We start from the raw sequence: 25,687 nt of genomic DNA on the forward strand, positions 1-25,687 counted from the left end.
TAATACATATAATTAATTTTAAGGACCACTTAAAACTTAATTCTTCAAAATCTCATAAATTAAACACATGTTACATATGTGTCATAGGTATTACTTCTATATACACTCACCAATAAACAAAAGGAGAGGTAAAAAAAAGGTGCAACACATGTATCTTTTCCCTAAATGGTTTTCGGTATTATTATTAGAGTATTCACATACGTATACAAATGTCATGCTTTAATGATGCTAAAAAATAAAACTTGTAAAGAAAGTCCTAATTATTTTCTAGCTAGCTTCTACTAGAAAGTAGAAAGTAATAATGCATGAAGGAGTCAGGTGTCACTGGAATCATACATTGAAGGTATAAAAGGCACGTTGATTGGTGATATGGACTAGTAACAACCAAAGGTTTATGACATGTCAGATTTGAATATTTGGTCTTGTTTTTTTTGGCGTCAATGAGTGAAAACTATGTTAATGGCACTCATGCAAGTGACCTGAAAGCTAGGGGACACTGATGAAGAAGGTTGATCACTGTTGTTTCGGCGAGGATGTATAGTGAGTGCACTTTCGTTTTGTTAATTAGATTATTGGTCTTTTAAATTAAAATTTGATCAATTTTTATTTATAACATTTTTTATTAAAGTGATGAAGTCTTTTTTTTGTAAAAAAGGTGGATTAGACAACTTCTAATCTTGCACGTTATAATATTAATTATAATACAGAAATATTACGTAAAAATTTTTATTCTCTTAATAATAAGTAAGTGATATATATTTTTTTATTATTCATTCTCATTATCATCTATTTTGTTTTTACGTATTTAGAGTTATTAATGTTCTTTGTAAAATTAATTTCAATTTCTTCTAAATCAAATCTCAAATATTTCTCAATCACATTATTACTTATAATTTTTCTATAAAAATTATGGAAGTTAAATTAAAATAAAAATAAAAATAAAATATAAACAAAAATTACAAAATAAATTTTTAAAAATAATTATTAATTCGTTATATTAAAATCAATAAATAAACATATATATAAATATCAAATAAAAAATATTAAAATAATTAAAATAAAGACCTATTAGTGCACATATGAGATCATTTGAAGAATATAATAAGATGCATAATTTAAAATTTAGTAATATTAATTATAAAAATTTATTAATTATAGACATCGTATGTATGAAATTATGAATATCATGATTTATGAGTATAAAATTATAGATGTAATTAATATAAAATTATGAATGTTATGTGTATGAATTTATGAATGGCGTTTTTTCCATACAAGTCTTTACAAGTCATTTATATTCACGCGTTTTGTATTATTACCGCATGTTATTTTTCTTCTTTTTCTTCTTCGTTATCATCGTCATCAACACCGCTTCTTCCTCTTCTTCCTCTTCCTCCTTCTTTCTTTGTTGGAATTTCTTCTCCTCATTTCTTTTTCTCTTTCTCCTCCATCATCAGTTATCTTGTTGTTGAAGATAATGAATAATTCAGGTTCAAATTGTCAATTGAACCAGAACGAAATTAATTATTGTTTTGAATCCAATCAAGTAACTGAGGTGTGGTTCAATTCAGAAGAAAAAATGTACATTAGAGAAAATATTTTTCTGTATTTACAGCAAATTTATGTGTAACACGAAGATATTTGGGTGTAACACAAATATATTTGGGTGTATTTTTATTCTGATAAGTTCTGCATAATTTAAAACTCTTCATCTTCCTCCTTATCATCTTCTGCTACTTTTTCTCTTATTCATCTTTTCCTTTTTGTTTTACTTTCCCAAATTTCTTCTTGTTTTACTCTATTAATATGAATAAAAACAAAAAAATCAAATAAAGAGGAAGAAGAAACACATAATGCTGCAAAATTACTTAGAAGAGAATGAACTTACATTCATTTAACTAAAAGATAGAAAGAAATAAGAAAAAAAATACAGCATTAGAGGAAATATTTTTTTGTATTTGCATCAAATTTGGGTGTAACACGAATATATTTGGGTGAACACAAAGATATTTGGGTGTATTTTTATTCTGATAAGTTCTGTATAATTCAAAACTCTTCCTCTTCCTTATCCTCATCTTCTAATGCTTCTTCTTCTTTTTTTTCTTTTTCATCTTTTTCTTTTTGTTTTATCTCCTCAAGTTTCTTCTTGTTTTACTCTCTTAACAAGAATAAAAATACAAAAATTAAACAAAGAAGAAGAATAAGAAACACATAATGCTACAAAATTACTTGGAAGATGATGAACTCACATTCATTTAATTAAAAGAAAGAAAGAAATAAGAAAAAAAGAAAAAAACATGCAGCATTAAAGGAAATATTTTTCTGTATTTGCAGTAAATTTGGGTGTAATACAAAGATATTTAGGTGTATTTTTATTCTGATAAGTTATGCATAATTCAAAACTCTTCCTCTTCCTCATTCTCATCTTCTGCTGCTTCTTCTTCTTCATCTTCTTATAATTCTTCTGAGAGGAAAAAATCAAACAAAAAAGAAAAAAATACATAATATTACAAAATCAATAGAAAGAGAAGAAGGAAAAAAAATGCAGCAAAAACAACCAGTAGTAAAAAAACATCGATGAAGATGAAACACATGAAGAAAAAAGAGGAGAAACGCAAAGAAGAAGAAGAAAAAGAAGGAAGAGGAGGAGGAAGAACGCGAAGCGTGCTATGGAAACCATTGAGTAGCGCGCTTGTTGACACGCTCGTATGGCTGAGTAGCGCTATGGAAACCATTGAGTAGCGTCCTTTTTGTTGGGTTTGAACCAACTTGTATGACCTGTAAACCAAAATGACTTGTATCTGTAGCAGTTCTTATTTAAAAATATTTGTGTTAATTTGATAGTTACTTATGTAATAACTAAAAATGATGTGTATGGATGTAATATCTAATAAATATGAATTTAATTTTTTATGTTAGTTGTATGTAATTATAGATATTATATATATGAACTTATGAATGTTATGTGTATAAACTTAGTTAGTATAGTATAATTATAAATGCACATAAAAATACACAAAAAAATTAAATCAGTTTATTATCATACCTCATCAAAGCTAGTGTGATTTTTCATATTTTCAAAAATTAGTTGACTAACAGTTTTTATGATCCAGATTAACAATGAAAAATCTATTAAACTAAACTTTTACATTTGTCAACACTTGCAATGATAATAAATGAATTAAAAAAAATAAAAATCAATTACAATTAAAATTATTTAATAAATTTTATTATTACCATTTTTAATTATTATTAGTCTTTATTATATTCTTAAATATAAGATTCAAATTATAAAAAATATTAAATAGTAATTACAAGAATATCTAATAATTAGAGATATGATATTATAATTAATATCATTAATAAATAAAACTGATAAAAATATAATAAATAAATTGATAGAAAAAAGAGATAAAAAATTAAAATATTATTAAATTATATAAATAAAATAAGTTATAAAAAATTTTGACTAATTATGGCAAAAAATTTGTTGTTACCAAACTTTTTCTATTACATATTTATACACCCATGGCCAACATTAAGAATTTTCATTCACTATTGGTATCAGTCAAATTTCAAACTCAGATGTACTTATTGCAATGCAAGTATCATAACCACTAAACTAGGGCTTTGTAAGTAGTGAAGTCTTCATCTAACTCAACCCTACCCATGCACTTCTTTACTCTTTGAAAACCAAAAAAATCAAATCCATTCCAAAATCGTTATAAAGTGATAGCACAAAAACCCTACATGGTAGTAATAGTCCCTTCAAGTATGAGCAAATAAACACCCGGGACAGAAAAGAAGGAAAGCAACATGGAGCTTTATTCCAACCATGTAAAATACTTTGTGGTTTGAACAACTTGAAGCAGATAAACCATAAACAAACATTGTCTTCCGTGTAACAGACAGTGAGCATGTCAGTCACGCGAGCAGCACGTGCAAAAGATTAGTTTTTGTACCGTACAGTTACGTCTTTTCCCTTTGATTGTGTTTGCAAGATCTGCTGGGTCCTTTTGTATTTGCTAATTCCACATAGATAGGTTTGAATTTATTAGACCATTTGTGGTTGGTAACAATATTATTCAGCCTTCTCTATTTATGGTTTTATGACACATATGATAGCCATATATGAAATTATTTTAACACATAATCTAGGTAATGGCATATACCTACACTACCAAAAAAATTATTTTTAGTTGTTAATTATTTTACTTTTAACAATAATAAAAATAGTCTTTAATATATTTATTGGTAATTAAATATGAATTATCTTATACTTTATCATAAAAAATTTTAAAAATAATTATATACAATTATCGAGACTTTTTAATAGCGACAAAAAATATATTAATTATTATCATAACATACAGTAATAACGATAAATATATAATTATAAAAAGTTAAATTAAATAAAATATATAATGACTATTATATTATTCTTGTCAATAAAAATTTGATATTAAAAATAAATTTTCTCGTAATGCTAAAACATCCTAACTAAATATTAAAGGATGATTTCTCTACTATATATTTTAATTATTAAGAGTAAAAATATCATTTTTAGTTGATATTATTTAAATTTAAATATATGTCTATTTAATGCAAAAATATATTATTAAAAATAGTCAAATTATCTTTTAAAATCCAACATTTATAGTTTCTTATGTTTTCATTTCGTATCTTAATTAAATTTAAAAACATATTAGATTTTATCTTATACAAAATGCCCTTCTAGTTAACTATGATAACTAAAATATATTTTTAAACAATTTTGCAAAACTGATAATGTATTATTTTTAATATTTTGACATGAATAATTATTAATTTAACTTTAAAAAATAAAATATCCTTTTAAGTTTGAGGTTGTTTAATTGGATTAGCAATTAAAATTTTAATTTAATCTTAAAAATACTAAAATAACCACATAGTTTGTTTTAAGAGATTAAAACACTTTTTTTAGCATTAATTTTAAAAGGCTCTTTCAGTTTTTTTTTTAAAAGACGTAAATTGTCCTTTTTGTGTTAATTAAAAATCTAATAAAATACCCTAACAGATTAATAAAGATTTTTGTTTATCATTTAAAAAAATTCACCAAAATCAATAATTAACGTAAAATATTTATTAAAATACAAAATATACATTAAATATAAATTAAATTTATATATAATTATATAAAAATATATGATAATTAATTTTAGTGATTAATTTTAATATATAAATAATATTTTTATTTAAAAAATATGAATTTAAAATTTATATTACAAAACATTAAAGTAATAATAGAAGTCTTTCATTGCATGCTTGACATGTGTCATCAACGATTGCTTTGTATATAGATCAATCCGACAACTATTTCACTTTTGAAATTTGAATCTCCTTGACGTTCTCAACCTTACCTTTATGTGCGCTAAAGTAATAAAATTCTCTTAAGTGTTATTTCAATTTGGATTCCTCTCAGATGCATTTGGAAGCCTTATAAACCATTTTGTTGAACTTTTTTTGAAATATCCTCTTTAAAAAAATACTTTAATCATATTTTTTTACCAACATGTGTTATAAAACCATTTATCACAAATAAAAAGGTTAATCTGACAGGAAAAAAAACATAAATACTTATATTTTTAACATTCATAAATGACCCGATCATTAATTAACCATCTCAAGTTTTTTTACAGGTTAAACATAGCAAGTTTTAGCTTATTAGTTATTTTTTGATAGGTTTAGCTTATTAATTATAAGCTAATAATAAGTCAATAATGGACAAAGTCAAAAATAATTTAGGTATTAATTTAATTCATTTTCAACGTTAAATAAATTACTATATGGTACTTCTAGTCATATTTTAATTTTTTTATTTGTATTCATTAATTATTGTTGGAATAAATATATAATATAAAATATAATAAATATGTAATTATAAATATTACATACATAAAATTATAAAAATTAAATTAAATTAAATAATTTTAAATTATTTTCTTCTTAACATTACTCTTATTATACATAGTTACATGCAAATAATTCATCTTGTTTAATTTATTATTGAATTTAAAGTAAATTATAAAGAAGGATCTTAAAATTGAGTACGTCTAGTTTAACTAACATAATTTTTTTAGCGATATAAAACTTGTAATAAAAGATAGAATTCATTTAATTTTTCTATAATAGTGTAAATGACTTCGTGTATGTTCTCTTTTATTTATTTATTTTATTTTTGGATAAAACCATATTTCTTATTGGAAGTAATCATCTTCATTCGAACATTTCAAATTTCATAACCGGATTACTCTCCCAATACCGATTTATTTCGCCATTTCTAAACTGGAGTAGGAAACTACTGGTCAGGAAAAGAAGTATCTATCACTCCAACTTGCTAACTGTGTGCTGGTTAATTAAACGATCGACTTATAGTGTTAGACTGTTAGAGATGTACGTTTAAAGATGAATTGGATAAACAAATATGAAAAATTGAACCAAAAATAAAGGGAGAGAGAAATGATTTCAGCATGGTTGGAGAGGGAGAGGAGGGTGGTTGACAGCGGCGGAGCTTGAAATAAAATTTTGGGGGGTCAGATAGAAGATAATTGTCAAGATGCTTTTAATATAGATCTCATTTAAAATATGCTCGTCTTACCTTATCTCTCTGATTTGGATGATATTGCCAAATTTAAAGCCGTTTTTCAGGGTCTCGTTCTAAAGAATAAAGGTTAAACTCATCAGATGCAACATTTTGAACTTTTGAATGTTGTATCTCACTTTCTTCGTTATTCATTAAAGTAGAAGAACTATCTACATGTGTTGATATTATAAAAATTATATGTTTTTCTTCTTGAATATTAGTATTCTTCTTAAAAATACATCAATTCTTTGATTTTTTATGATTATTTTATATAAAAATTTGAATATATATCCTGTAAAATATGTGAAAAAAATTAAAATGACATATATTAAAATTTATAATATTTATTGAATTTTTTTATCAATTTATACAAATACAATAAAATCAATACTTATTGAATATTCTAATATTTTTTATTATATATAAAAAATTAAATTAAATAAACAGTAAAATATAAAATAATATTAAATTACATAAATAAAAATACCTAATTTTTTATATTTAAACTTAAAAATAAAGAAAGTGTGTTGCTTATTGAATAGAGAGTTGTGAAATGCGAATATACTTAGTTCAGTCCAAATCCAACCAAATTTAAATGTTTTAAATTAAAATTTATTGTGCAATAAAAATAAGAAATGAAAATTAAACTTTAGTATTTCAAGTGATAATAAAATATTTGAATGAACTGAACTATTTTTCAAAAAATACTATTAATTTTTTTAACAAAAGTTTAAAAAACCTTGGCTCTTATTTTAACTGAGCTCCGCCCTGAGCTGTTGAGGTGAAGCACATGGCCGATTAGCTAAAGAAGTAGAAATTTGAGTTTGTTTACGAAACTGTTTAGCATTAATATATTTATATATAAATTTAATTTTAATGCCCCTCAAAGTAATCCATATGTTTAGTTCACAAAAATACTATTTACTTATAAGTATACAACTATTAAAATTAGTTATAATGTATAAATATATATATAATTTAATTATATTTTATATTTAGATTATGTTATGTGTATGTCAAAATTTGCTATCAAAGTTAATTATTAGTATAAAATATATGTTGAAATACAAATATACATTGAAAATAAATTAAACTATACATATATTTATACATAAATACATTGGTGGCTGATTTTAGTAGCTGATTTTAATGTACAAATAACATTTTTCTTTATATTTAAATGTGTATTTTATTTTGTTGGTTATTAATTTTAATATATATTTAATATAATTGTTCATTATATATTAATATGTTAAAAAAATAACTATTTTTATCTTCATTATGTGAATAATCATTGAAAAAAACAGATACGATTTAACCACTATATAAAATGTTTGATACTTTCACCGCATTAAAATTAAACTGTTAATATATATGTGATGTAATTTCATTATTATGTATTATTATTAACTAGTCTTTATTGTGAAAGAAAAAAAGCTGAGAGCGGAGTCAGAAACTATATAATTATTGATCCAATTTTAATAATTGAAAAGAAAAAATGAATGGCTCAATGTGACAGCATCTATGCTTCACTCATTTTATGAGCATATTGATAAGCAAAGCAGCCAAATATGACAGTATGTCACCCAATTTTTGAAAACATGTGTACCTTAAAATTTCTCTAATATACAGAAAGCTTAAAGCCCTAAACATCGTTTTATGAACAAGGAAAGAGCACACAAAGCTTAAAGAGAGATTCAATTTGTATGGTTTTGAACATTCTCTATACAAGTTATTATTGTTGTTGTTGCTGCTTGCCAGAAGTGTTGGGACCCAAAGCATGGTGACATTTCATATGATCCACCACAAACCCCACGTTTGGTTCCTTTATTGGCGACCAAGACTCAGGAGTTCCATCCTTAAGAGAAGTTTTTAGACGATGTTGGAATACATTTATAAGTATATAGAAGTAATTTTTAATTAGATAATTTTTTTAATTATATCTTTTTTTTTTCAAAATTTAAAATTTAGAGTTGAGATTTTTAAATAGAAAATACAAGAGGGTTAACATTTTTAGTGTAAAAAGTTAAAAAGTTAATTAGCAACATTAGTAACCTTTTTTTAATTTAAAATTTTTTATTTTTTAAAAAATTTAGAATTTAAAATTTATAATTTAAAATTTAAGATTAAAAATTTATATTTTTATATTTAGTATTTAAAATAAATAAAATAATTTAAAAAAATTAGTTCATATTGATCGAAAAAATTAGCTTCCTAGCATTGCTTTGTATATATTTAACACTCAATAATTATAATTAAAAAAATATTTTAAATTTTTTAAAATTCTATCGAACTTAAAGGCGTAAAACGAAAAATAATGTTGTATAAACTGCAGGTTTAGTTAATTTTATAGATCATTTTGATTCAATTAAAATTTAAAAAATTAATTTAAGTCATACCTTATATATTTACTCAATTAAAAAACTAGTGAATTTTATTTATGTTATTTTTAAAATACACATTAAATATATTGCATGTCTTTCTTGTTAACTATGGACCACCACACAAAACTCACTTTCTCTTGGTATATATATGTAAGAGCATTCTTCTCTCTCTTCTCAGCCTCTCATGCAATTCTTCACTCATAACCTCATATTGTAAACTTGGTTGAACTTATTTAGCTTCCAAAACCACGTAAAGTTTGATATATACTCGTTGTTGCAATTAGAAGGCAAAAATTGAGCCCAAAAAGTGCATGCACTCAATTGTACGTTTTGTGATAGACTAGAGTGAACAGTAGTATTGGCATATATTCTATTATTCTTCGAAGATGAAGGTAGAAAGTGAGAGTAATATTGGAGTAACCAAGAGAAGATTTAGTGTTAAAGGTATGGGATCTTTAATAAGGGAGGGTAGAGGAAGGTTTTATATATTTAGAAGGTGTATCATTTTCCTTCTTTGCTCCCATGATTAATTTGTGAGAATTTGTATATATTATCCTTTGCTTATATTATGTGTGTAAATGTAATATGTAAGTTTTGGACTCTTGATTGAAATAAATTAAATATACAAGTTTTTTTATGTTCTTTTTTAATTTCTTAATTAATTTCTATGAACTTTCTTCTTGCTCCGATCCGATTCCTTGTTTTTATTTTTTTTCATTTATTTATTCTTTTAATTTGGTTCCCAGGTGGAAGAATGGAAAATTCAATATTTTATGCATCCTTAGCTTTTTCTAGAAATAATTCATTTTTTCTCAATATATATAGATTAGGCTTTTCTTTACTTTCGTTTCTTTCTCTCTTAGTACAATCAAGAGGCTTGATTTTCAACACCTAAGATAAGATTTCTGATCACACTAGAAATTGCTTCAACAACAGTAATCATACTTGTTATGGGTGACAGATTTAAAAAAAAAAAAAACTGATAAATAGTTAAGAACAAACATATAGTATGTAAGAATAATAAAAAATTTTTATATAAACATATTAAAGTATACAGAATTAAATAATATAAAAATATTAAATATTAAATAGTTATTTATTCATTTATTATTAATATATAGTATGCAGGAATAATAAAAAAATTTACATAAACATATCAAAGCATATAGAATTAAATAGTATAAAAATATTAAAAATTAAATATTTATTTATTATTAAATATTAAATAATTTTTTATTAATCTGTTTTTATTTATTTAATATATAGAATAACACCAAATATGAAGTTAGTTTGAATTATCAATATTTTAAGTTTAAGTTAAAAGGTTTTGATCGAGTTCAAATTTTAAAAATAACGAGATGTCTCTTTATCATTGTCTATCGTACGAATAACGATTTGACCGGATAATTTGATGGCATGAATATTATTTTAATATTTTTTAAATGCAATCTATTTTGATATTTTTATTCAATATATATAGTTGTTAATCTTAAGTTTTTCATCAATAAATTTGTACCAAATAACAATACATGTATACAGAAGTGTACCAATATCATTAAGTTGATGTACGACCACTCATGGCCGAACTACAAGAAAATTCCTGCAGAGACCAAAGAGCGATAGTTTTAGAAATGAGTAGTAAAAACACAATATATTTAAACCTTAGCTAGTTTATATCTTCTATTTTATTTAATTAGGTACTTAATTTTGATTAACTAATGCTAAATATTTCTTTGTACAAGAGAAATATATATGGGACAAGGCTCATGTGATGCCATGATCAAGAAGATCTTCAACTATCAGATAGCTAGGCAGTTTCAATAGATGATATAAGACGCATATGAGATATGCAAACACCTCACTACTATTTGGCTTTGCCCAAATATTAAAAAGGCATTGTAAGTCTATTCGGAGACAGATGAATGATTCAGACATCACCATCTCACAAACAAAGCTAATAGGGCATCAACCAGGTCGTTAAAGTATACCAGTAACTCAGCGACTTTTATGAAGACAAAGGTCATATTGGTATGTAATTTGTTTCATCTTGTTATTATGTTCATTTTGCCTTTGACATATAATGTCATTATTACTTAATTTAACCTATTGTTTCAACATGTATAGTCTAAATTATTGGATCGTGATGCAACAATGACAGAGACCTTCAAGTCTACTTACACCTTGAAGGAAAACAATGAGAGATTTGCTTATCAACGGTCTGCAAATCATTATGTGAGTAAACATCATGTGATATAAAATTTTCAATTACATGCGAAGATTGGAGGTTGTAACCCAGCAATCCCAGCATACTAGAGAGAACTGTAACAACTTTGCTGATTCAGTTGTCGATCCTGACACGGTTCAGCGCGAAACCGCATCTGAGCCGTATAAGAATCGCGTCTACAGGCTGAGATTGTTCTTCGACAACAACATCCGCACATCCATATTGATGGCTTTATCTATCTCTCTCACCAGTTGCACTGTCGATCCCGAGGACAGCATTGATTTGAGGGAGCAGGTGCAGAATCTCACCTAGAACCTTCTCCAACGGGCTCAGCAGCTACAGTAATATGAGGAGAGGTATAAGAAGTTCCTCACATGGGTGTTAAACACAGATTCCCTTAGGCTGGAGCTTAGGTAGGAGCTGGAGCGACTTCAGCAGATGGAGCAATAGATGGTGGTGTACCACGAGCAGATATGCGCAAGTGGTAGCGGCGTTCCTGGTGGCAGCAGCGCTGATGGAGGGGCACCGACATCACTGCTTAGTCCACTACCTCAGCAGGACTAGGGGGATGACGACGACAATGACTATCAAAATCCGTAGTGGTTATAATTTTCTTCTAGATTATTTCATTGTATTTTATTTGTTTGACGTTTTATTTTATTTGTACACTTGATATTTAATAAAATTATTATTTGATTTCTATTATTTAAATTTTGACTACTAATTGTGTAAAACACAAATCTAGAAAAAATGAAATTTGACTACTAACTGTGTTTAGAAAAAACAAAAAAATTGAATTTACTATCGAATTTACCGAGAAAAAATCCGACAATATAATTAGATGGAAAACAAAATAGTATGGTGCCAAAATTATTAGCAAAAATTTTTAGCCGCTAATCAAATAGTTTGTGGGAAAAGAATTCACTGCTGAATCCATCGATAATTACCGCAGAATTGAAAAATTGGACGATAATTGATTACCAGTGAGGGTTATACCGTTGGATTCTTTTCGACGGTAAATCTGTCAATAATATGTTTACCGGCGGATTATTTTCATTGTTTTGCCGTTAAATCTGGAGGTACTTAATTTTTTTGTAGTGTAAATAGAATCAAATAACCATATAAATGGACTCATTTTGAAATTGTTTGACTTTATACAAATCACACAAACCTATTTTCATCTCTTCTCTAAAGAATTGTTCATGAAAGCATTTTTCTAATTCGACCCAAGAATGAATTGAATTTAGTAAGAGTGTAGAAAATCATGTAAATGCAATCTTGGTCAATAAAGATGAAAAGACTTTCATTTTAAGATATTCATTAATAGCAATTTGACCAATTTCAAAAGTATACCCTACTACGTATTTCACTGTCGACTCATCATGTTCTCTAGAAAATATAGAAAATGCCTTGGGAGCTTTCCATTCTTGAGAGAATTGGGCTTCTTGAACAAAATTAGGAAATGGTTACACACAACGAAGTTGTTAGTAGATTCAACATGGAAACTATTTCTCTTCAATATTGGAGTAACAACTTCTTCCAGTTCATGTTGTCCCCACACATTATTTTTGACATCTTGAGGCAAAGTGACTATTTGTCAAATTATTGGATCTTCCATATTTGTCAAATATTTTTAGCCATACTCATTTTTGTAACACTTTACCATGTAGAGTCTTACGCTTAAGTCGTAAAGAAGAGGTAACAAGATATAACGATCTGTGTGTGTGTGTGTGTGTTGAAAGAATTCGTAACTAGGAGCCTTGAGAAAAGCTTAAGCAAAAACCACAAACGAAAAGTGCATCACACATGTAAAAGGATAACCAGATAAAAAAGGAAGGACAAAGTTTATATACATAAAGAGTAGAAGACCAAAAGATACAAAATATCAAACTCCATACTCGACCTACGAAGCTAAGGCTGACCGAAGTATATATATATATATATATATGAAATTCCAGACACTCAGCGAAAAATAACAAAATATGTATAGAATGAGAATCGGAGGTTCTCAGCATAGTAAATGTGCCAACGTAGGTAATATATAAGGTCTCAGAAAAGTCAGAGGCATTCTTAGAACTTCGACACTCAGGTTTAAACTTAAAGAAGTATACTAAACCAGAAATTTGGGAATTTATTTGTGGATTCTAGTTCTAATCTATTCTATACCTCCTATCAACCCAAACCTCCTAATCACCGATGGAACTACACTCAGCATCACCTCCGCCAGCATGAGGGACCTCTTAGTTGCAAAGACATACAAGGCAGGCAAAGAAAACATAGACATGATGCAAATACAGCAAGTAGGACAAATAGCAGATAAGCATGGCTAATCAATTAGGCAAACCAAAGTATGCACACTCAAGCAAAATATACAAATGCATATGATGTATGCCTGTCCTATGGCTGATGAGTCTCATTTGTCGGTTATATAGTCAAACCCGACATGTCTGGTAGCTTAGACAGTCCCTCCGTGCACGCATTCCCAAGAGTCTATGCATATAATGACAATCATTCATTTATCATCTCATTGGGAGAACTCCGGGGAGTTAAAGTACCTATTCAAATCTTGCGACGTAGGGTCAATAGAGTATCAAGTCTCAACCTGTAACAAGTGGTAGCAAGCGACTGCGTCTATCCAGAAAAACTTGTATCTTAGATAATAGAAGAGCATGTGCCATTAATAATTCAATATCAATCAATCACTATCAATAAAGCCTTTATTTATAAACATCTCGACATTCCACACTTATTGAATCAATCAACATTAGTTTCATCATCATTCATACCATATTCAACTTCATTTAAAATTCTTAATTCAAGTTCTTCTCTTCATAATCTTTCTCTATATATAGGTCCACTCTTCTCTCTATGCTTAAAAATTAGGGATTGGGTCTTAGAAGGTAGTTATAGATGATTAGAAAGCTAGATGATTGGTTAAATATTCAAAAACACACTTTTCAAAAAAACAGGGGTCATGCGTACGCAAACTCATAAAATAGAAGGGGGTCCCCGTGTACACAGACTTTTAGTCGCATATGTGTGAACGTAAACACATCATTTTCGCGTACGCATGCACGTCCTTGCGGACGCTTGAATGAAATATTGACTTGTTCACGTACGCAAACCATGCCCGCATACGCAGAACATCTGAGCAGAGCCCAGGATCTGCGTCGCATGCATGTTCACGTAAGCAAGGTTCCATTTTCTTCAAAAAGCTGCTAAGTTTGGAGAAAATCAAATTTTTGCACCAAACTTCAAACACGCATAACTTTTTCATTTTAAATGATTTTTTATCCGTTCTTTAAACAACATAAACTTCACATGCCCAATTTTTACTTGAAACAAATTTTACAAAATTTGAGGGCCTAGAAGTCGAGTTATGATCCGCCGAAGTTGGTCAAAAACTATTTTTTACCAAACGTATCAAACCTCTATTTTTACCAAAACCCCAATTTAAAAATCAATGTTTCACACCCCAAAACAACACCAACGATATTCAAGGTATTTCCATATCCATTCCATCTCTTCCACAGCATACCAATACTCAATTTTTATCATTTTCATTTGAAACAATCGAAAATCAAAGCAACACGATTCATTATTCATCATCAATCATCACAATAATCAATAATCAACACATTCATAATAAACTCAACATTATCACCAAAATTACTAAACCTTAACAAGTTCATGTAGTTCAACTTATCCTACGGTCAACTAGCCTAAATTTTCACGTAACATTATACATTATATATGAGAAACCAAAATCATACCTTGGCCGATTCCTCCCTAAGTCTGGAATACCTCACAATCCTCAATTCATAAGCTCCAAGCTTCTACCAAATGGATTTTTAGCTCCCAATACTCAAACTCAAGCCTTCAACTTCATTAATTTGGCTCCAATTCACATATATACCACCTAATTTCACATAATTACATACATATTCAAAAATTTAATACGTAACTTATATAATTGAAGAATTCACAAGGGTTTTGAGTTTTTTACCATTATCCTTGGACAATTGGGTAAAGCCCAATAATTTTCCGTTGCTAGAGTTCACCTAAATCATCAAAATTACATAATCTCTCAATATCAAAACTCACAATTTTCAAAATTCAAGAGGAGAATTATGGGTAAAAAAACTCTGTTTACTTACCACTTTGGTTGGATGGATTTGTAGAGCTTGACACGATGGTCGTGTGGTCGTAAACGGTGCGACGATCAGAGTTTCAGATTGGAAGATATGTGGAATTGAAATTGAGATGGAATTTGGGGTTTAGGTTTTGTTCCTCCCCTTATGTTCAGCGTAAATCCCTTGCGAATTTGGAGAAGAAAGGCTGAACTTGTCTTATATATGTTGGGTCTTGGGTCCGGTCAAATTGGTTCGGCCTATTCATTTTTGGACCAAAACCTTTAAAATTAGTGTCAAAATTTATATTTTTAATATTTTTATTCCTCTAGATTGTAAAAATTTAATTTTGCTGATTTTTAAAATAATTATTAAATTTTTAACTAATTATGTATTAATTTTGTGGAGTTTACAACTTTTAACACCTCATTCAATTTTGCAACAACATATTTTCAAATCATAGTAACTTTTTCTTATTTCTTCTGGAAGGATTATGGTAAGAGAGTTAGCCATATTTAGTAATTTAGAAATATCATGATCATTATTCATGATCATTTTTTGAAAATCTCCAACTTCGCAGAATTTTAAAGTTGAATAGAGAATCATTCCATTTCTAAAATTTGATCAACTTTATTGAGTTTTAAAGTTGATATATATATATATATATATATATATATATATATATTCAACTTTACAAAATTTCAAAATTGATTGAAGATTTTTTTTGTTGATACTTTTCTATATAATTTATTTCACTGAACGTGTTAATTTGTTATACAGATTTTTTTCAAATCGTCGATATAAATAATCAACTATCAAATGTTGTGGATTCTCAAATCAAACACAATATGAATAGAAAAAATAAAGAAAAGAATGAGAAGAAGAATGACCGAAATGTAGGTAAATATAATAACTTGATAATGTTCCGATGTTAAATGTTACAATGAAAGTATAAAAAAAAGAAATTAAAAGAAAAATGCATAAATAAAAATGAAAGATGTAAAATGAAACAGAAACAAAAAGAAAAAAGGTAAAGAAAAAAATATAAAAAAATCAAAAGGAAAGATACAAAAAAGAGAAACTAAAAGAAAAAAATAAAAATGTAAATGAAAACTCAAAGAAAAGACGGACGAAATATTTGATTTTTCTTTGAAAATTCATTTAGATTAGTATGACAATAGGATGTTTAGAGTAATTTGTCAAATGACTCTAACCTTTTATTCTGATCCTACAATTTGTATTTATAGAGAATTTTAATAATTAAAAATTACAATTATATCTAACAAGTACCAAGAACCATTTCTAAGGTAGCGTTTGTTTGCGAGACAGAGACCAAGAGACAGAGACAGAGAGACAGAGACTAAGAGACAGAAACAGAAATAAATATTAGTATTGTGTTTGGTGTGATAGTGTACAAGAGTGAGTTATGTCTCAGTATCGTGTTTGGTTTGAAATAAAAGATGAAGACTAAATTTGTAAAGTTACTAAAATGCCCTTATATCACCAAACAACCGTAACCCCCCCCCCCCCACAAAGCCAAATTCATTTTCGTAAGTTGGAGTTACCCTCACCCCCTTTCTCCTCCAATAAACCCTTCCTCCTGTTCTCTTCCGGCAAAGATGGCTGGAGCCCGACCCGCCGCCGCAAGGACCTGAGCTTGTCAGCTGTTTTTGGTGGGACCGAGGAAGGCGAGCGGCAGCGATCCGTGGTTGATGTTTGTCGTCCCGTGACGGACCCCGTGATTTGTGGCGCCGCTGTGGAATCCACGTCTGGGGTTGTGCGTCGACCCGGTGCCGGCTTTCTGTGTCTGGTCGCCGGTGTTTGTGGGTGCACGGATTAGGTAAGTTTCGTATGGTTTTAAAATTTAATAGGTGCTCCTTCCCCGTTCCCTAGATTGGGTTACCTTTGTTGTGAATTGGTTGATTGGATTAGCTATGTTGCTGTGTTGTGAACTGCTTGATTGGATTAGGTCTGTTGCTCTGTTGTGAATTGGTTGATAGGATTAGCTCTGTTGTGCATTGGTTGTTTTGTTGATTCGTTATCGTTGGATGCTGAATAATGATACTGTTTTTTAATGACCCAGTGACACACATCAGACGTGGAATGTTTCTTAAATAAAACAAATTGTGATCTTTGCATGTTAGTTCATCAACATCTGATAGATACATATCTTATCTAGGGTTTTGTTTGAGAGAGTGGACATAAATTAGCACAATTGGTCAATGCTGATGCCTAATAATTGTTAAACATTACTAATAATTAAGATCCTCTGTTTTGTACATATCCCTTTTTTTTGTTTATAAAGCTCCAATTCATTGCATGGTACTCTAACTACATGGAATCAAATTCAGGATAGGTTGGTCTGTCACATCTTATAATTAAACTTACTAATTGGACATGATTAGATTCAAACCATGGCAATTTGATATGAAATGAGTATATATATAAACCTAGCATCGTGTTTTTTTTTATATGTTAGGCACTTTATCTAGTAGTATCATTAGTATTTCAATTTCAATATCCTTTTATATGTTAATTTCCAATAAGGCTGTAGCTTGTCTGAAAAGGCTACGAGAATTTGTACACACCCATGCTACCTGAAGGAAAATAATGAACCTTTGCACCTTTCTCTACTGCTCATTTTTTAAATGTGATTTTATTGGATTATTGCATCAAACCTTATGATTAGCACTAGCAAGTGGTGGGTGTCTGATTTTGTAGGAGGGGATCTAACACATTGTTATTTTTTAGTTAATTTATATATTAGATCCAGTTGTGATTATAGTTGAAAAAAAAAAGAAAAAAAAAGTAGAAGATATGGTTTGAGTGATCTGTTTCAGAATATGTACTCTTTGTTAGTGTCAACTAATCAAAAAATGAAATAACATAAAATGTCTGTTGAAATCCGTACATTGTTTGTTTCTTAAAACTTTTCTTTTGTTTTTACAAAAAAAAAAGACAATAACAGGTGCATTGTATTGATTCCTACCAAAACTTTTTTTGCCATTTCTGAATTTACACTTGTTGAATCATGATTGGTTGTTTCATATATGAATTCTCTTCTTCTTTTATGTGTAGTATGTACTACATTAAAACTATTGTGAGTTACTGTTACATTTATAGGGTGGTCAACAATGGCTTCCACAAGTAGAAGAACTACAAGTGGTACGTACGGCAGCGGAAACACAACGGGAGACCGTTTTTGTAAGTGTGGGTTAAGAGCACCGTTGCAAGTTTCCAATAGCGTGGCCAACCCGGGTAGAAAGTATTACGCGTGTCCAACAAGGAGATGTGGATGGTTCAGGTGGGCAGGTCCAAATACCCAGCATTCTGACGTTGGAGAGGATCGATCTTCTCAGCTTAACTTTAATTTTAAGATGATCGAACGAGTGGAAAAACTTCATGCTGATGTTGTGTATTTGAAGTTTCTATCATGAGTTCAGCTTGTTGTTTCCGATCTTTGTATTGTGTTGATCATTGTGGTATTGTGTAAGTTGTAGTATGGGCTTTGAACTCAAATAGGCATTTCAGAAATTGTAATAACAGTAGCACATATTTGGCACTTTTCATCTTAGACATGTTGAGATATTGAAAAGTTATACTTTATGGATAATCTTTTTTCCTTTTTTTAGCTTTTGCTTTTGTGAAACCTTTATTCCCCACTTTATATCATCCTTTTGCTCATGTTAATGAAAATCTTTACTTTATCAAAGAAAACAGGCCCAGAAGTGGGTGTTATGCTAGTCCTTCCAAATATGTTGCAAGGGTTTGATCCTTTTATCATTCAAATTTTGAACCAATTTCCCCCCATGTGTTCTAAATGTCAAGGTTATTGCATAAGCATATATGTGTTGCCAATTGGATTAGGTTGTTGCTGCTATGATTTGCCATGGCTTTTTCTTCTTCCTTGTATGATTGGCCATAGCTTTTTTCATAAATTTATCTGAAGTTTCTTTATGAATAAGATTTTCAGAAGTTGGTTAAAGGAAGAAGACTTTGTGCATATCTATTTTAGCACTTAAATGTTGTGGGAGTCATTATTGTCTTGTTAGAAAACACTATTTTTTACTAAGAAGAATAAACATAGAATTATTAGACTTATTAGAATGAAATCTTTGTAAGCTAAATTCTAATACAAATTAAATAAAAAGATATGGTAAACTACATAACATAGGCGAAAAATGAAGAGAGTTGTTAATATTGGTAATCATCCACCAAAGTATTTATCCAAATAAGAGCAAAACAAAGGAAGTTGCATAGTTAGGCATGGAAAACATAGCAACACACAGATGGTACCAAAGTTTTACCATGCTAAACATAACATTGTCCTGGAATCCTAAAACCCGACTTCCAAAAAGTTAACACCCTAAACCAAACTTAAGACCAGAAGCCAAAGCTAATAAACTTAACAAGTATTCAACTTCATATAATGGAACGCACGAGCCCAATCATTTGTGAATCTGACAAGCCCCAGAAGTGTGCATACACATTAGGACTTTCGGCAAACTTCAGTATCGCCCTGACCACATCGTCATCACCGAATCCAAGCTGTGTGAGCTTCTCACCAACCTTCCACTTCTCGTTCACACCAACAATGGCATCAGCTATCAGTTGGGCATTCTTTCGTTGGTCAGCCGATGATTGTTGAATCTGATTGGCCATCCTCTCGAGTACGTCAACTTGTTTCCTCTTCCTTCCGCATTGCCTAGTGCTTCCCGCGCTTGCACCGACCTCAGAATGTGATGCTTGTCCTTGCATTGCTGCAACTCCGTCTTGGTCTGGAGGTGGAGACATCTCGGACTGATCAAATCCAGCAGCACTGTCGTCTGTCTCTTCGTTAACCTGTTCCTCCGCATTGAAGCCACTAACGGCCGCCACTCCCGTGGCTCTATCCCTGCCAAAGATACCTTCCAGTCGGTGAAATAAAGGAAATGGCTTGCCAGGACTGTAGAACTTGGTCGGATGTGCCTGCGAAACTTGTACACCGGAATTAGTAACGTTCAGAAAACATGATAATTACAGATAAACACACTCGTGAAGTTAGACAAAAATATCGCATGATTGGGAATTATTACTCATATCGCATCAAAAATAGTAAGTATAAGCTAATCTAACGAACAGAAAGAAATTAAAATATCATAGTCAAAAAGTGGGAAATAGTACTCGTATCCATCAATCATATCATGTCTACAAGATAAATTCAACAATATAACAGCCTGTTATTAATATCCAAACATAGTCATAGCCATAGTCATCAAGTACAAACACTTATTCTAACCATTCAGATGGTTGTTAAAAACAAAGTAACAAACCAAACCCAGTATTCTAGCATAGCATCTTTGACCTCTCTACCAATCTTCAGCCTATAGAAGCCATAAAAAAAAAGCATGATTATAAATTATAATCAGTGTATCAGTTAAGCTACATATAATTTTCTAGCTGGGGATTTAAAATAAATAAATACTAATCTAAGTTTTAAGATAATGTAATTATTATCAGTTACATGTGGCTCCACCTCTTGAGCACAAAAAATGATATCTTCCATCACTATTCTTAATTTGTTATATTCAAATAGTTTCCATATAGTGTTGTGTTAATCACATGCAATGGCTCCACAAGACAAATATGAGGACATAAAATATTTCTTTTATGCTAAAATCAAACTTGATCAGTAGCCATTCAGAGCATCATTGGGACAAGTACAAAATAATTTAGCAAAAACAACTCAATAACCAAGATAACTATATCAGAAATCATTAAATCACTGTTTTTTCCACTCATGAAACTGGAAACTTAATCAAACAGTTACCATAATATTAATTATATTCAAATCCACCTTTCTTTAGGGTATATCTTTTGAGTTTGAATCCTTTTCTACATAATCTGCACCAAGTCTTGAAAATTTGTCAATCCCAAAATTTAAGATAGATTAAGTGCTCACATTTTATGTGTAGGTGAGCTACTAATCCGTGATGAGCTCATGATATTCTGGGCATTAACTCTAGCAATCTCACATATGTAATACAAAAGATTCAATGAATTATTGTCTGCTGCATTACTGAAATGTTTTTGTCAATCCAATGATAAGTAGGATCCTATCATGTCAAATTTCAATACAAATATCGAAGTGCTTAAACTGAGCAATCTGGCAGGGAAAAATTTCAGCCAGATATTCATGAATGATTAATTTATACCAATGATATTCAAACAGATTTATCAAGTAGCACACAGTGGGAACAACCCAATGAAATACTTCAAACACACACACCTTCAACCAAGCATCAAGGACGTCTTTGCTGTCAACCTCAACACATTGTTTCTCGTTGTTCCAGCCAAATCCGCTACAAGCAAGCATATCAGCGGCGTACTGGTACTTCTCCTTCAGCCGCTTGTGCTTATTCTTGCAATGCTTCGCGGTCAGTGTACAACCGGGGAAAGCCTCCAACATCTTCAAAGCCAGTTTCTCGAATGTTCCCGGTTTAAACTGCCCATAATCAGCCCGCTGACCGTCAACGACAAACTCCTCCATGAAACCAACAAAGGCCAATGTCTCTTCATCACTCCACATTCGCTTGTTCTCCATTTCTTGCTACCAATATTATGATAATAAAAACCCTGCATTAATAATGCAAGTTACAATCACTTATCACCAATGAAGAATACCAAAGAATTACACCACAGATAAAATTAGTAAAACTGGTCTTTGCCATAAGAGATGAAATAAGGAAAAAGTAGACAAGTAGTTCAATTATTAAAACACTGGTCGTTGCCATTACAAATGAAAATAAAACACCAAACAATATCACAAATACGCAGTACCCGAAAATTAAATAATGTGCTGTTACAATGTCTCAACACTCAACTATTGATACAACTAAAATTGCCGCCATTACAACAACCCTAAACCACACAACACTACTTCGTACGACTCGCACGCCACTCTTCATACATCTCATTTGCTATGTTGTCACGCCAGTGACTCCACTCGTTCGTGTTTTCGACCACATCGATCAATCCATCTTGTTCCTCGTCTCCATCGGGCGTGAATTCATCCAATATGCTACCTTCCTCCTCCGGATCCATCTCCATACTCTTCCTAATGAAATTTTGCAGCAAACAACAGGCAATAATTATCTGAAATTGTGTCTTTAGGGGATAAAAGCTAGGGCTTCTTAAGATGGACCACCTCTTCTTCAGCAAACCAAAGTAGTGCTCAATAATATTCCTTGCAGAAGAGTGTACCCGGTTAAAATATTCTTGGTAGTTGCGCGGTGCACGTGCACCCTGGGCCCACTCTCTTATATGATATCGAGTCCCTCTATACGGTGCAAGAAACCCCGGACCATTTGTGTAGCCAGCATCAAATAAATAGTAATTACCTATGCACAAGTAACGCAAATAAGGTAAGACGGTGGCTATCATGAACTCAATCTAGTTGTATAAGCTTAACTATAGAGAGGCATAATTACCGTGGGGTATCTTAAGACTATTACGACGAGTTATTGCATCTCGAAGTACCCGTGAATCAGATGCCGAACCCTCCCATCCGCTGAGTACGTAGACAAAACCCATCTCCCGGTTACACACCCCTAAGAAATTCGTGCAGATTTTATCCTTTCTTGTTCGGTACCTTGTCTTCTCAGACTCGGGGACTGTCACCTCTATATAAGTGCCATCTAATGCTCCCAAGCAACCCTACCATCCATAGAAAGCTTTGATACTCAGATAGAGAATCCATCAGATAAACATGAATCATACAGAACATCGAATAGGATCTACCTTAAACCTTCTCCATGTGGGGTCCATACAGTCCTCGGCAATTGGTGTAGCCTTCGCGAACAACATCCCTTGAATCCGTATTACAAACTTCAAAACTTTATTAAAATACTTACTCACTGTCTCGCCGGACCTACAAAATCTAACCTGTAGACTACGGTTTTTCTTGTGATGCGCTAAGATAATTAAGAAGGTCGCAACCTGCTCCGGCAGGCTTACATGACCATCCTCTGTAAGTCCTCCCTGAACTTGGAGCAACTCACACAAGTTAGCAAAGGCATTTGTGTTCATTCTCAACTCCCAGATATAATTCCTATCACCCTCACCAACAATACGCTCTAACGCCTCACGTCTAATTCTACTATTCATTCTTCCGCCTAACGATAGTTGCCCAGTAGTTCTATCCCTAAAGTAAACAAACAGCGTAAGCACAAAGAACAACATTTTTTCTTCATGGTTGGATCTCATCTCTTCATAAAAAGACACGTATCGCTTAATAATTTTCGACAGCTCCATTTCTTCCTACCAAAATCGTTTCATAAAAAAATATAATTTCCAAACAACTCTTACACAACTTCAAAATTTTTATTAAAATAAATAACGTGATTACATCCAAGGAAATGCTTACCATATATTTTTATTAACTAAAAGAATAAGAAACAAACAAAACTTTAAAGGGAGTATGGAGTTTGGACTTTGGAATTTTTATGAAAACCAACGTTAACAACAAAGCAGTGTCAGTCTCTAAATTAAGATTCCATCATTAATTTCATAAAATAAATTAGCATAGTTTTGGAACATTTACCTTAGCAAAGAAGCAAGCTCTAATCACCCAACAAACAGAATTTATAGTTACACCCTTTCAATTAACTAAAACTATACTAAAATACCTAAAATACCGAAACACTGAACATTGACATTAATCGGGTTCATCTCATCTACGCAAGCAATACATAACACTGAATTGAGATTCCTTATTATTATAACGTGACTCATGCTATTGATTCCAATTTCAGCAGATGCAAGGGATGCATGCAACAAGTATGTTTCATGTGGCAAATGAGGAATACAGCATATATCCATTCCTATTATGTCCAAATAAAATACAGTTATAACAATAATTTGAAGTTAATCATTCAACTAAGTTATTTCCAACTAGTGTTCCACAAAATAAATTACACATAAACCTCTTCACCCGAACTGCATCCCACACCAAATGAAGACAGAGGAACCCAGATCACAGAAAGGGAGCATTACTAACCTGGATAACAGAAACTATGGTCGCAACAACTCTCAGATGGACTCCACACCTACTCGGCAGGCTCTCTCCTACAGGTTCGTGGGACCGCCAGATCTGTGAACAAGGGAGACGACATCAGAAACGGAGGCCTACGGAGAGGACGTTGGAAGTCCCAAGCACTTACCTTCAACCGGTTACGCCGGCGCAGTTGACGGACCTTCGCTGCCTATGGACGCCGACCAGGATCTCCTTCGAGCATGAAGGAGAAGGTGTTTCGAGGGGCTGAGTAAAAACTGAAGCCCTAATTTCATATAGTGAAAGGGTAATTTTGGAATTACATAATTATGTTAGGGGTATTTTAGATAGAAATTAATTAGTTCAAATTCTGTCTTTGTCCCAGTCTCTAGTGTCCCCAATTTTTTGAAGCACTGAAATACTCAAATTATTGAGACAGAGACACAATTTTCAGTGCTAGTCTCTACCTCAACAAACACAATACTGAGACCCTGTCCCCCAGTATCAGTTCTAGTCTCTGCAAACAAACACTACCTAAAAGATTTGTTCTTGTAGACACACTTGTAAAGTAGTTATGATTTCAATAGATTATGTAATTGAATACATAACCACTTTCAAATTGTTTTATCGATTTTTAGTAAATCGAAAGTGGTTTGATAACTAGTGGTCTGAGAGCGAAACCTACTCTTTTTGTGAATACCATTTTTCAAAAGTGCATCAAAGAGTCTTTCGCTCGGATAAAACAATAAAAAAAATTTGAAAGATAAACAAAGTTGTCTTGAAAATAAATTGACTGAAATTGGAATAAGTTGTATTAAATCTAAATAACGCGATAAACTATCTTTGATGAAGTCGAAGGGCTTTTGAAATAAAAAACAAAATGTTGAAACTTAAAGGAAAACAGGAAAAGTAACTGTTAGTTTGAAAAATAAATTTGCATGAAAATAAATATTACAAGAAAGGTAAATTGAAAATAAAAGACAACGGAAGAAACCTTACAGAAAAGAAAGCTCTATGCAGACTCAAGAATTTGCTGGGGATATGAGTGTGCGAGAGTATTTTCTGATACAAGATTTCAACCATTGTTTCTTCGATCTCTCACCTATTTATAGAAATATTCGATCAATCATATTTGAATGTAACTCTCACGTACATTAATTCTTGAGTAATTGTTCCCGCTCTTACTGCGCAACATGGGTAACCACCAACAATCAACTTTAAATGTTCCTTTCCTTCGATTAGGTGTATCGTTTAACCTCTACCTCTTCCTCTCGACGAATTCTTCATGATAAGAAT

The 25,687-nt window shown here is 30.7% G+C and overlaps 1 protein-coding gene and 1 long non-coding RNA gene across 8 annotated transcripts; one reads left to right on the forward strand and one right to left on the reverse strand.

Annotated features, from left to right (window-relative positions):
* Positions 1 to 16,851: 16,851 nt before the first annotated feature.
* LOC112707515 (uncharacterized) lies at positions 16,852 to 18,973 on the forward strand. The gene is made up of 2 exons (XR_003156095.3): positions 16,852 to 17,200; positions 18,484 to 18,973. It is a non-coding gene; the product is annotated as an uncharacterized lncRNA (long non-coding RNA).
* A 558-nt stretch (positions 18,974 to 19,531) lies between these two features.
* LOC112707516 (uncharacterized) lies at positions 19,532 to 25,186 on the reverse strand. Of its 7 annotated transcripts, none has more exons than XM_025759269.3 (6): positions 24,561 to 24,834; positions 24,398 to 24,490; positions 23,140 to 23,379; positions 22,830 to 23,055; positions 21,629 to 22,739; positions 19,532 to 20,328 (listed from the first exon to the last, which is right to left on the reverse strand). In XM_025759269.3, exons 5-6 carry the CDS (start codon positions 21,941 to 21,943, stop codon positions 19,783 to 19,785), a joined length of 861 nt encoding a protein of 286 aa, XP_025615054.2. In that variant the 5' UTR covers positions 21,944 to 22,739; positions 22,830 to 23,055; positions 23,140 to 23,379; positions 24,398 to 24,490; positions 24,561 to 24,834; the 3' UTR covers positions 19,532 to 19,782. The 7 variants fall into 7 exon arrangements, with proteins under 7 accessions (XP_025615054.2, XP_072057419.1, XP_072057418.1 ...); XM_072201318.1 differs by having other exon boundaries at positions 23,140 to 23,658; XM_072201317.1 differs by lacking the exons at positions 22,830 to 23,055; positions 23,140 to 23,379 and adding an exon at positions 25,004 to 25,186 and having other exon boundaries at positions 21,629 to 21,975; positions 24,561 to 24,761.
* Positions 25,187 to 25,687: the final 501 nt, after the last annotated feature.

Source organism: Arachis hypogaea, chromosome 8 (genome assembly GCF_003086295.3).
Source record: "Arachis hypogaea cultivar Tifrunner chromosome 8, arahy.Tifrunner.gnm2.J5K5, whole genome shotgun sequence".
Lineage (NCBI taxonomy): Eukaryota > Viridiplantae > Streptophyta > Magnoliopsida > Fabales > Fabaceae > Arachis > Arachis hypogaea.